The sequence below is a fragment of the Equus caballus genome, chromosome 16 (genome assembly GCF_041296265.1).
Source record: "Equus caballus isolate H_3958 breed thoroughbred chromosome 16, TB-T2T, whole genome shotgun sequence".
In the NCBI taxonomy this organism is placed as follows: domain Eukaryota; kingdom Metazoa; phylum Chordata; class Mammalia; order Perissodactyla; family Equidae; genus Equus; species Equus caballus.
In genome coordinates this window covers 16,966,706-16,979,362 of record NC_091699.1, presented here as the reverse complement: position 1 = coordinate 16,979,362, position 12,657 = coordinate 16,966,706, and the positions used below count along the sequence as shown (strand labels likewise).

General features: G+C 37.6%; 1 protein-coding gene across 13 annotated transcripts in view; it reads left to right on the top strand.

Annotated features, from left to right (window-relative positions):
• ATG7 (autophagy related 7) overlaps positions 1–12,657 on the top strand; it is a 350,453-nt gene that overhangs the window by 218,123 nt on the left and 119,673 nt on the right. For 11 of the 13 annotated variants that reach the window (XM_070237251.1, XM_070237250.1, XM_070237256.1 and 8 more), the window contains one exon: positions 8,523–8,645. In XM_070237251.1, the coding sequence (XP_070093352.1) occupies positions 8,523–8,645 (123 nt within the window). Of the gene's footprint in view, positions 1–8,522; positions 8,646–8,756; positions 11,151–12,657 lie in introns of those variants that run through there. The other 2 variants (XM_070237254.1, XM_070237255.1) reach the window with 1 other exon arrangement.

Genomic DNA, 12,657 nt, shown 5'->3' with positions numbered 1-12,657 from the left:
ATGGCAATTTTGTGTGTGTGTATTCTTCCTGAGATATTATACACATGAACAAGCATATTCACATGTACATTTCCCTCTCTTCCTCTCTCGTCCTCCACCTTTATTTTTAAAATTTTAATACTAGAAACACCGTCTTGACACTGCTGTTTAATATCTCTGTGTCTTAGAAATCAGTTTGTATCAGTACTGTAGAACTGCCTCATTCTTTTAATGGCTCCCAATTATGACCTTGATTGTAAATATACTGTAATTTAGTTAATCAGTCCCCTATTAAAGGTAGTTGTTTTTAATCTTTCGTTGCTGCAAACAGTGTTGCACTGAGCATCCTTAAACATCAGCCTTTGTGCCCATGCAAGCAGGGCACAAGCAGGAATGGTGTGGGCATGCTGCTTAAGAGTCAACATTTGTGTCATCAGATTTCTTTTAAAATGTTCACTCTGTAACTGAAAGATAATTGAATATGAAAGAATATTGAAAAAAAGGAAAATCTCAATTCCCCAGCCCTCAAAAACAAAACAAAACAAAACTTTGAAAAAAGTCTTTAAAGTGGAATTGTTGGATTGAGGGTTCATACATTTTCATTTCTGAATAGAGAAAATTTTTTAAAGATGTTTTTCTATTTGTTGTGTTATTGCTTCTTCAACCTTTCTGTTCATGTGATTGATTTCTTGCATTTGTCTTCAATATCTGCTGTCTTTTTGAAACATTTATCTCTTTATTTTTCCTGAGTTCTGAGAGAATTTCTGAGGCATTCTGGTTTGCTGTTTACTTTCTGCAATTCACAGTTCCTGTGATCATTGACTTCCTAAACGTAATTATCATTTATTTGCTTCTAAGTCCTCATACTTCTAACCAGTCAGTCAAGACTACTGGCCTTTTATCTTTTGATCTTTTTATTGAAGGACAGCATATATACAAAAAAGTGCTTGATAGTTTTTCAGAAAGTACGCCTTTGTAACCAGCACCAAGACAAAGAAATAAATATTACCAGCACCCCAGAACCTCCTGTGCCCCCTTCCAGTTACAATCCCTCCATGGGTAACCACTCTCCTGACTTCTAACACTGTAGATTCATTCTGCTTTTTTTTAACTCTATATAAATGTAATACAGTACATACTGCTTCTCCATTATTTTGTTTAACATTATGTTTGTAAGAATTATCTGTCTTGTTGCTTGTAGTTTTAGATTGTTTTCACTGCTATATAGTATTCCATTGCATGAACAAACCACAGTTTATTCATTCATTCTACTATTGATGGACACTTGAGTAGTTTCTAGTTTGGGGCTATCATAAATAGTGCTGCTGAGGACACTTTTGTTTGGGTCTTTGGATGCACATCTGTTCACATTTTTTTGTTGGCTGTATATATCTAGGAGTAGAATTGTTTGATCATAGGGCTTATACATGTTAAACCTCTAAAATAGTTGTCTCATTCTGCACTCCCATGAGAATCCTGGTTGTTCCACATTCCTGTCAGTACTTGGCATTTTCTGTCTTTTTCATTTTGGCCATTCTGGTAGGTATAAAGTAGTATGTCATTGTGGTTTTAGTTTTCATTTCCCTGATCACTTGTAATGCTGACCAACTTTTCATGTGTTTCTTGGCCATTTGGGTATCCTCTTTTTGTCCCTCCTCCCTAAGCAGGCTTAACACCTCCCCAGTCAAGTCAAACTGAGACCTAACTGTAGTGATTGGTCTAGTGGCCAGAGGGGCTTTGGGGGAAGATCCTGGAGAATGCATTGTCTTGTAGGTCACCTGCCTCATTTGATGCTTCTCGTGTAGTCTGCAGGTTAGGGAATGGGAGTGGGCCACTTCTGCACACCCAAAGGCTTTAGAGGAGTCAAGTTTTGCTGTGGTTAGATTCTCATTCCTAGTCTCATCCCATGTCTTCCTTATTAGAACCCTGACTTTGGTGTTGGAAACTGACCATGCCTGAGCAGTCAACCATTTCTAAAGTTCTGCTCCTTTTATTTTTATTTTTTTTATTTTACTTAGGTCATAATAGTTTATAACATTGTGAAATTTCAGGCGTACCTTATTATTTGTCAGTAACCATATATATGTACCCCTTAATCCCTTCTGCCCATATCCCAACCCCCTTCCCCTCTGGTAACCACTAACCTGTTCTCTTTGTCCATGTGTTTGTTAATCTCCCGCATATGAGTGAAATCATGCAGTGTTTGTCTTTCTCTGTCTGGCATATTTCGTTTAACATAACACCCTCAAGGTCTATCCATGTTGTTGCAAATGGGACGATTTTGTCTTTTTTTATGGCTGAGTAGTATTCCACATATGTATGCCACATCTTCTTCATCCATTCATCAGTTGATGGGCACTTGGGTTGCTTCCATGTCTTAGCTATTGTGAATAATGCTGCAATGAACATACGGGTGCATAAGTCTCTTTGAATTGTTGATTTCAAGTTCTTTGGATAAATACCCAGTAGTGGGATAGCTGGGTTGTATGGTGTTTGTATTTTTAACTTTTTGAGAAATCTCCATGCTGTTTTCTGTAGAGACTCCACCAGTTTGCATTCCCACAGCAGTGTAGGAGGGTTCCCTTTTTTCCACATTCTCTCCAATACTTGTTGTTTTTTGTCTTGGTAATTATAGCCATTCTAACAGGTGTAAGGTGATATCTCATTGTAGTTTTGATTTACGTTTCCCTAATGATTAGTGATGTTGAACATCTTTTCATGTGCCTATTGGCCATCTGTTTGTCTTCTTTGGAGAAATATCTGTTCATATCCTCTGCCCATTTTTTGATCAGGTTGTTTGTTTTTTTGTTGTTGAGTTGTGTGAGTTCTTTATCTATTTTGGAGATTAACCCATTGTCAGATATATGATTTGCAAATATTTTCTCCCAGTTGGTATGTTGTCTTTTCGTTTTGTTCCTGGTTTCCTTTGCCTTCCAGAAGCTCTTTAGTCTGATGTAATCCCATCTGTTTATTTTTTCTTTTGTTTCCCTGCCTGAGTAGACATGGTATTCGAAAGGATGCTGCTCAGACTGATGTCACAGAGTGTACTGCCTATATTTTCTTTCAGGAGTTTTATGGTTTGATGTCTTACCTTCAAGTCTTTAATCCATTTTGAGTTAATTTTTGTGAGTGGCATAAGATAATGGCCTACTTTCATTCTTCTGCATGTGGCTGTCCAACAACATTTTTTGAAGAGACTTTCCTTTCTCCATTGTATGGTCTTTGCTCCTTTGTTGAAGATTAGCTGTCTGTAGATGTTTGGTTTTATTTCTGGGCTTTCAATTCTATTCCATTGATCTGTGTGTCTGCTTTTGTACTAGTACCATGCTGTTTTGATTACTATAGCTTTGTAGTATATTTTGAAGTCAGGGATTGTGATGCCTCCAGCTTTGTTCTTTTTTCTCAGGATTGCTTCAGCTATTCAGGTCTTTGGTTGTCCCATATGAGTTTTAGGATTCTTCATTCTATTTTCATGAAGAATGTCATTGGGATCCTGATTGGGATTGCATTGAATCTGTAGATTGCTTGAGATAAAGCGGACATTTTAACTGTGTTTATTCTTCCAATCCATGTGCATGGAATATCTTTCCATTTCTTTATGTCATCGGAGATTTCTTTGAAAAATGTCTTAGAGTTTTCATTGTATAGCTCTTTCACCTCCTTGGTTAAATTTATTCTTAGATATTTTATTCTTTTTGTTGTGATTGTAATTGGCATTGTATTCTTGAGTTCTTTTTGTTTTGCTTTGTTATTAGAGTATAGAAATGCAACTGATTTTTGTAAGCTGATTTTTTACCCTGCAGCTTTGCTGTAGTTGTTGATTATTTTGAATAGTTTTCTGATGGATTCTTTAGGATTTTCTATATATAGAATCATGTTTGCAAACAGCAAGAGTTTCACTTCTTCCTTGCCAACTTGGATACCTTTTATTTCTTTTTCTTACCTAATTCCTTGGGCCAAAACTTCCAGTATTTTATGTTGAATAAGAGTGGTGAGAGAGGACACCCCTTGTCTTGTTCCTGTTCTCAGAGAGATGGCTTTCAGTTTCTCATTGTTAAGTATGATGTTGGCTGTGGGTTTGTCATATATGGCCTTTATTATGTTGAGGTGCTTTCCTTGTATACCCATTTTATTGAGAGCTCTTTATCATAAATGGATGTTGGATCTTGTCAAATGCTTTCTCTACATCTATTGAGATGATCTTGTGGTTTTTATTCCTCATTTTGTTAATGTGACGTAGTACATTGATTGCTTTGTGGATGTTGAACCATCCCTGCATCCCTGATATAAATCCCACTTGATTGTGGTGTATGATTCTTTTAATGTATTGCTGTATTCAGTTTACCAATATTTTGTTGAGGATTTTTGCATATGTGTTCATCAGTGATATTGGCCTGTAATTTTCCTTCTTTGTGTTGTCCTTGTCTGATTTTGGGTTCAGGGTGATGTTGGCCTCATAAATGAGTTAAATGTTCCATCTTCTTTGATTTTTTGGAATAGTTTGAAAAGAATAAGTATTAAATTTTCTTTGAATGTTTGGTAAGATTCTCCAGAGAAGCCATCTGGTCCTGGACTTTTATTTTTTGGGAGGATTTTGGTTGCTGTTTCAGTCTCATTACTTGTGTTTGGTCTATTCAGATTCTCTATTTCTTATTGATTCAGTTTTTGAAGGTTGTATGAGTCTAAGAATTTATCCATTTTTTCTAGATTGTCTAGTTTCTTGGCTTATAGTTTTTCATAGTATTCTCTTTTAAGCCTTTGTATTTCTGTGGTATCTGTTGTAATTTATCATCTTTTATTTGTAATTTTATTTATTTGAGCCTTCTCTCTTTTTTCCTTAGTGAGTCTCGCTAAGAGTTTGTCAGTTTTGTTTATCTTCTCAAAGAACCAGCTCTTAGTTTCATTGATCCTTTCTACTGTTTTTTTGTTTGTTTGTTTCTATTTCATTTATTTCTGCTGTAATTTTTATTATTTCCCTCCTTCTGCTGACTTTTGGCTTTGTTTGTTCTTCTTTTTCTAGTTTTGTTAGTTGTAGTTTAAGATTACTTATTTGAGATTTTTCTTGTTTGTTAGGGTGGGCCTGTATTGCTATGAATTTCCCTCTTAAGACCACTTTTGCTGCATCCCATATGAGTTGGTATGATGCGTTTTCATTTTCATTTGTCTCCAGATATTTTTTAATTTCTCCTTTAATTTCTTCATTGATCCATTGGTTGTTCAGTAGCATGTTGTTTAGTCTCCACATATTTGTCACTTTCCCAGTTTTCTAGTTGCTAGTTTCCCAGATTTCTAGTTTCATAGCATTGTGGTTGGAAAAGATGCTTGATATTATTTTAGTCTTCTTAAATTTATTGAGGCTTGCCTTGTTTCCCAACATATGGTCTATCTTTGAGAATGTTCCATGTGCACTTGAGAAGAATGTATATTCTGCTGATTTTGGATAGAGTGTTCTATATATATCTATTAAGTCCATCTGGTCTGGTTTTTCATTTAATTCCACTATTTCCTTGTTGACTTTCTGTCTGGATGATGTATCCATTGATGTAAGTGAGGTGTTGAGGCCCCCTGCTATAATTGTGTTGTTGTTAATTTCTCCTTTTAGATCTGTTAATAGTTGCTTAATGTACTTTGGTGCTTCTGCGTTAGGTGCATATATATTTGTAAGTGTTATATCCTCTTGGTGGAGTGTCCTTTTTATCATGTATATTGCCCCTCTTGATCTCTCATTGCCTTTTTGGTCTCTCATTGCCTTTTTTATCTTGAAGTCTACTTTGTCTGATATAAGTATGGTAACATCTTCTTTCTTTTGTTTGCCATTAGCTTGGAGTATCCTCTTCCATCCCTTCACTCTAAGTCTGTGTTTGTCTTTAGTGCTGAGCTGTGTTTCCTGGAGGCAGCACATCATTGGGTCTTATTTTTTAATCCATCCAGCCATTCTTTGTCTTTTGATTGGAGAAGTAAGTCCATTTACATTTAGAGTGATTATTGGTATATGAGGCCTTAATACTGCCATTTTATCTATTGTTTTCTGTTTGTTCAGTATTTCCCTTGTTTCTCATCCCATGTGTTTCCAACTGCCAGTTCTGTTTGGTGATTCTCTATGATGGTTTTCTCAGTTTTCTGTTTATTTATCATTTGTGTCTCTGTTCTGATTTTTTGTTTAGTGGTAACTGTGAGGTTTGTATAAAAGATCTCATAGATGAAATAGTCCATTTTATTTATTTATTTATTTATTTTTAAAGATTTTATTTTTTTCCTTTTTCTCCCCAAAGCCCCCCAGTACATAGTTGCATATTTTTAGTTGTGGGTCCTTCTAGTTGTGGCATGTGGGATGCTGCCTCAGCATGGCTTGACGAGCAGTGTCATGTCCATGCCCAGGATCCAAACCAGTGAAATCCTAAGCCACTGAAGCGGAGTGCGTACCTAACCATTTCTTATATATGGGGCTCTTGTGGCGATTAACTCACTCAGCTTTTGTTTATCTTGGAAAGTTTTTATTTCTCCATCATATATGAAGGATATTATTCTTGGCTGAAAATTTTTGTCTTTCAGTATTTTTAATATATCACTCCACTCTCTCCTGGCCTGTAAGGTTTCTGCTGAGAAATCTGCTGAAAGCCTGATAGGGATTCCTTTGTAGGTTAAGTTATTTTCTTCTGCCTTGCTGCCCTTAATAGTTTTTCTTTGTCATAGACTTTTTGTTGGTTTTACTAATACATGCCTTGGAAGTCTTTTTACATTGATGTAATTGGGAGTTCTATTATCTCATTTACATGTAATTCCAGCTCCTTCCCGAGGTTTGGGAAATTCTCAGCTATTATTTCTTTGAACAAGCTCTCTGCTCCTTTCTCCCTCACTCCTCCCTCTGGAATACCTATAATACTTATGTGGCATTTCCTAATTGAGTTGGACATTTCTTAGTGAATTTCTTCATTTCTTTTTAGTCTTAATTTTCTCTCCTCCATTTGCAGAATTGCTCTTATTTCTGTCCTCTAAATTACTAATTCTATCCTCCATAATATCAGCTCTGTGTTTTTAAGGACTTCAGAGTTGGTTTTTTTTTTTATCTCATGCATTGTGTTCTTCTTGGGTTTTTTAAATAGTTTCAGTCTCTTTTGTGAAGAATTCCCTCTGCTCATTAATTTTATTCATGAGTTCATTGAACTGTTTTCTTGTAACTTGTTGAGTCTCTTTATGTTAACTATTTTGAATTCTCTGTCATTTAGATTGTAAATTTCTGTGACTTCAGGATTGGTTTCTGGGTACTTGTCATTTTCCTTCTGGTCTGGAGTGTTAATATATTTCTTCATGCTGTTTGATGGTGTGGACTTTTGCCGTCGCATAGTGGTAGTATCTGGTCACAGATTCCACGTGCCACTACTGGGGTAGGGGGAGGGCATGAGCTGTGTTTTCTGAGCCCACCACAACCCCTGGCAGTTGTGCCTGTCCGTTGGAATTTGTGCCAATAGGGATCTCTGTGTCTGGCTGCTCCTGCTTCAGGCATTCTAACAGGGATCCTCTGCTGTGGTCGATTGGCTGAACTGATGCACCAGGCGGGATAGGGGATGAGGCGGCACCTTCTTTCCCACCCACTCTCTTGCTCTGCACCCCCTGGCTGCCCACTTGGGCTGCTCAGCTTGGTGAGGGTGTTTAGCCACCTTGGTGTGGAGCATTGAGGGCCAGGAAGCAACTCTGAGAGCAAAAGAGTTCCCACAGAGGGCTGCCTTTTCCTCCTTCTCATCTCATAGTTGCGCACTGGCTACTGTGCAAGGTCCTGTGCCCTAGATCACTGCCACTGGGGAAGGAGACGAGTGGGTATTCCCCTTTTTGAAGTGCCTGGTGATATTTATTTTTATATTTTTAAAGTACTGTTTTTTAAAATACATTTGGCTAGCTGATAGGTCACATTTTCCATCCTTTTGTCCCTCCCTTTCCCTTAATCCTTTAAAATTTTTTTCTTGGCTCTTCTCTTGCCTGTTATTTTCTTTCCTAACAAGTGAACTTTAGAATCAGTAACCCCAAGTCTTCTAGAATTTTAATTGAATTTGCATGTGACTTATTTTGTTTGAGAAAAATTGTCATCTAAATTAGAGGATGATAAGGGGCTGGCCCCGTGGCCAAATGTTGAAGTTCGAGCGCTCGGCTTTGGCAGCCCAGGGTTTCGCCGATTTGAATCCTGGGCATGGACATGGCACTGCTCATCAGGCCATGCTTAGGCAGCATCCCACATGCCACAGCTAAAAACAAAAAAAGAAGATTGGCAACATGTTAGCTCAGGTGCCAATCTTTAAAAAATAAATAAATAAATAAATTAGAAGATGATGCTGTCATTCTAAGAAATAAAAAATGATAAATACTAAGCCTTCCCAGGTGTTGCTCACCAGATTGCTTATATCAGTTGTGATTATTATCAATTGATTGATTATCCCCATATTTATTTCTAGTTTTGGTTTCATTTTTGACAGGTGCTTATCAGAAGTGAAAATCTTTTACTATGCATTTAAAACCTGCAGCTCCTTTTAAAAAACATAAATGTTTTACAGGTTCTTGATCAATATGAACAAGAAGGATTTAATTTCCTAGAGAAGGTGTTTAATTCCTCACATTCCTTCTTAGAAGACTTGACTGGCCTTACATTGCTGCATCAAGAGACCCAAGCTGCTGAGGTAAGAATAAAACAAGCTTTCTGTCCTGTGGACTGATATGTTTGAAACTTATTTGATGTTCAGATTTATGGAAAAGGAAGGAAGCAGTTAATTATGATTTTTTTTCCTTAGAACAAACATCAATAAATAAGTCTGCTAGTTATCAGAGGAGAAGGAACCTTCTGCAATTGCTGGATGCTGATGTGTGCAGGTTGTTGTATAGTGGGTGCCTAATGCACAAAATTGCTGATAAAGGAAGTACAGGCTATTGATTTCCAAACACCTGTGGTCCTTACTGCAGAACAGCATGCCTGTGGCCATTGAAGAGTTGGCTCTAATGTCCTTATATCAAAATGCAAATCAGGGAAGACATGGGACTTTGGCCATCTTCTTCAGAGAGAACATGCCTGGCTTTTATTTCACAATTTGATCAGTCTTCATAGGCCACTGAACCCCACCATGAAATTGCTTCCTCAGTTACAACCCAAGAGAGTTATGTTTTGCTTGTCAATTAAAACATTTCACAGATCTGAATTTCCTGGGTCACTATAATAGTTTTTTTTTTTTTTTCAAAGACTGCGATTGAAAACTGGATTATCATTTTGTTTTTCCAAATGCTCTCTGTTCTTAGAAAAGCATGTTCTCTATATGATGTGGGGCTATTTGGATCACTCGACAAAATGGACAGTTCCTCAAAATGGATGAATGAGATTAAATCAACATCTCTTCCCCTCAGTTACCTGGGTGAAGAAGCTCTTAGGACAATGTGGCCTATCACAGTGTTTCTACAGGCTACATAAGGAAAACGTTGTGGGCCTGTGTCTTGTAGGAGTGGAACACTTGCAAAGTTGCCATTAGGCCTGTAGTCCTATTCATTGATTACTGCCCCACCTCCACCTGGGACTGTGTATCCTCACCATTGGGAGAGGCCCCACTGGTCAGTGAGTAGATGGTCAGACCCAACACTGGACTAGCTGGTGGTGAAAAGGCTGCTGTTTGGAAGATTGGAGCTAGCACCAAGAATAGGAAAACCATGTGGAAATACTAGAGTCAAGTTATTTGGAGCTTTCAGCAGATTTGGGATGAGATTTTTAGGCATGCCAGGGAGGCAAGATAGTGCGTGTCTAGTGCTGGACTTAAAACTGAGACTGGTTCTTCTTTAACTTGCTTTGGTGATCTCTGGGCATTCAACAGATATAGTCTTCCATTTATGACCAATAGTTAGACTCACATAGAATCTCTTAGCTTTACTTTCAGGAGATGAGTGGCATCTCTGCAGGCCTTTAAGAGACTTTGAGATTTTCTCCATAACTGTGATTGGATTCCTAGACAGAGTTCAGAACATTACATTGATCATGGTTGCCATTTTGTCTTTTAAACAGCACTGTACTGCCTGATAATAAGGGAAAAATAACTTAAAGGTCTTTTCAACCATGCAATTGTTTGACTAGTTGGCTAGGGGAATTTTTCTGCCCAGCTAGAAATAATTCATATACTTATCTTTAGTTGGCCAGAAGAATTGCAGCTCAAATTGACCCCATATTTCACTCTTTTAAACAGAGCAGATGCTAGGATAATGAGCCAATTCCTTGATAAATCTGGTTTGTTTTGCTTTTTAGTTGGTCAAACATGAATAGCCTTTTCAAAGACTCAGGAAGAGACAGGGAAGTTTAAGAGAACAGTAGTGACTAGATGGTGGGGCAGGAGGGGGCATGGTTTCATCCACATGTCTTGAGATTTCTTTTTGAAGTTTTCCTCCATTAAATTATAATTTTGGAATCATAAACCACACATCAAATTTTAGATTAGAGTTGGTAAACTGATTGGCCTATGGGCCAGATATGGCTTACAGGTGTGTTTTGTTTGGCCTGCCCTATGTGTTAAATTCTGAGTAAATCCAATGTTTAAAAATTATGAGTTTTACGTAAAAATTTGTATTTTCCCCTTTCCAACCTTCTTGAAAAATCAGATCTGGCAACCCCAGGCCTGCATCCCTTAGTAGCGATGGTTAGCTAGAGCCAAGAAGCAAATTTTTTAGATAAATAATGCACTTGATACAAAATTTTAAAGGTATAAAAATATTCTGTATGGAAAGGAAATCTTCCTTCTGCACCTGTCCCTTACCACCTGCTTTCCTTCCTGGGGAGACACTGTTGTAATTTTTTTTTGCTTAGAGGTGTTCTTTAGGTGATGTTCTCCATTTAGATGATGATGCTCAGTTGATGACCCTTATTTGGTACTGGAATTTGCAACCCCTGTCTTAGAAAACGATCATTATTTTTCTTAAAAAACTCTAGATAAGACCTATTTTAAGATAATGCTCCCCAGAGGATCTCATAGCAACAAAAGCCATTGTCCTACCTACATTATTTTACTTTACTGTAAAAAAAGTGTGTGTGTAAATAAATATGTACATCAAAAAAATATGCACATATCTGTGTAAAGGTAATGTTTTGATTTCTATATTTGATTCCCAGTGCATTTACAGATGTTCAGTAATAAAAATACAAACTTCTGCCTCCCATATAGAAAGGTCCCAACTTATTTATTTTAGCATTGAAATCAAGAATGCCCAATTAATTCTCATCCTGAGCTAACTGGTTTCATCCATCAACATTGGAATTGCAAAAGATTCAACCAGATAAATATGTGACAGTATCATTTTATACATTGTTTATGAAATATGTTTGTACAAATACTGTTTTTTAAAAAAAAAACCTTTCCTGAACATCTTTTGAAAGTTTGATAGTAGGGCGCTGTGCTAGTAACTGAATACGGAAGTTAATGAGATGAGCTCATAGTCTGGTTTGAGAAACAGACGTGAAGAGTGAACTCCAGCATCATCAGAAATGGTTTAGTCGTTTATCTGTTAAGTGCTGAGAGAGCAGTTACTCCTGCGCGGGGGCGTAGGAATGTCAAGGAAAGCTTCACAGGGAAGGAAACAAATAGTCCTGTTAGTCTTAAAGGATGAGTAGGCTCTCTTTAAAAATAGAAGTTGGATTTGAGCAAGGAAAGGCTAGGGAGGTCAAGGAGGACGTTCTAGGCTGGAGAAAGGTCTCGGAGGCCAAGAGTCTGTCGTGTGTCACTCGGAATCGTGAGCATGTCGTTGGAGCCAGAGTGACCTGAAGTCAGATAATGTGTTTTTAGTAACAGCTTTATTGTGTTATAACTCACATGCCATGAAATTCATCCTTTGAAAGTGTATAATTCAGTGGTTTTTAGTATATTCACAGAGTTGCTGAGCTACTATTACTGGTAAGTTTAGTACATGTTCATCACCCCCAAAAGAAACTCCGTACCCATTAAGCAGTCACTCCCCAGCCCCCTCCTTCGGGCCTGGCAACCGCTACACTCTACTTTCTGTCTCCGTGGCTTTGCCTCTTCTGGATGTGTCACATAAGTGGAGTCAAACAATATGGGGCCTTTTAAGTCTGGCATTTTTAAATTAGCGTGATGTTTTCAAGGTTCATCCATGTTGTAGCAAGGTAATTTCTTTTTTATTTAAAGAAAACAATGTTTTGACGCTATTAAACTTTCCCATATCCCTTAATGTCTGTGGTCTCTCTCCCAAAATACAGCCTCTTTATGAAGGAGGAATGCAAAGCTGATCCTACTACAGACTACAAATCCCTTTATTTTCATAGACAGGGCCACAGAGATAATGAATTGGAAGATGTATGCAAGACAGGTTCATCAGATTTAGTGAGATTGAATAGTGCAACCCAATTTTTTGTACCCATCCCTACTCCATCATCAAATATCCAAAAATGATTGCCGTTATTTTAATCTAGGTTACTAGTGTGATCATAGTGTTGAGATTAACACACAAATCGCCTGGTTGGTTTTCTCTTGGAGGAAGGGTCGAGGTACAAAGTGCAGAGTTGGGGACTGGGAGTGGGGTGGAGGGAGGGTGCCAGACTTACAAAGATGAGTTTGTTTCAGGTTGTGATGATTTTGAGGTAATGGAATAATTGAGTGAAAATGACTGGATGGTATTAGAGACAGGTTGGAGGTAGAGCTTAGAGAAAAAGAC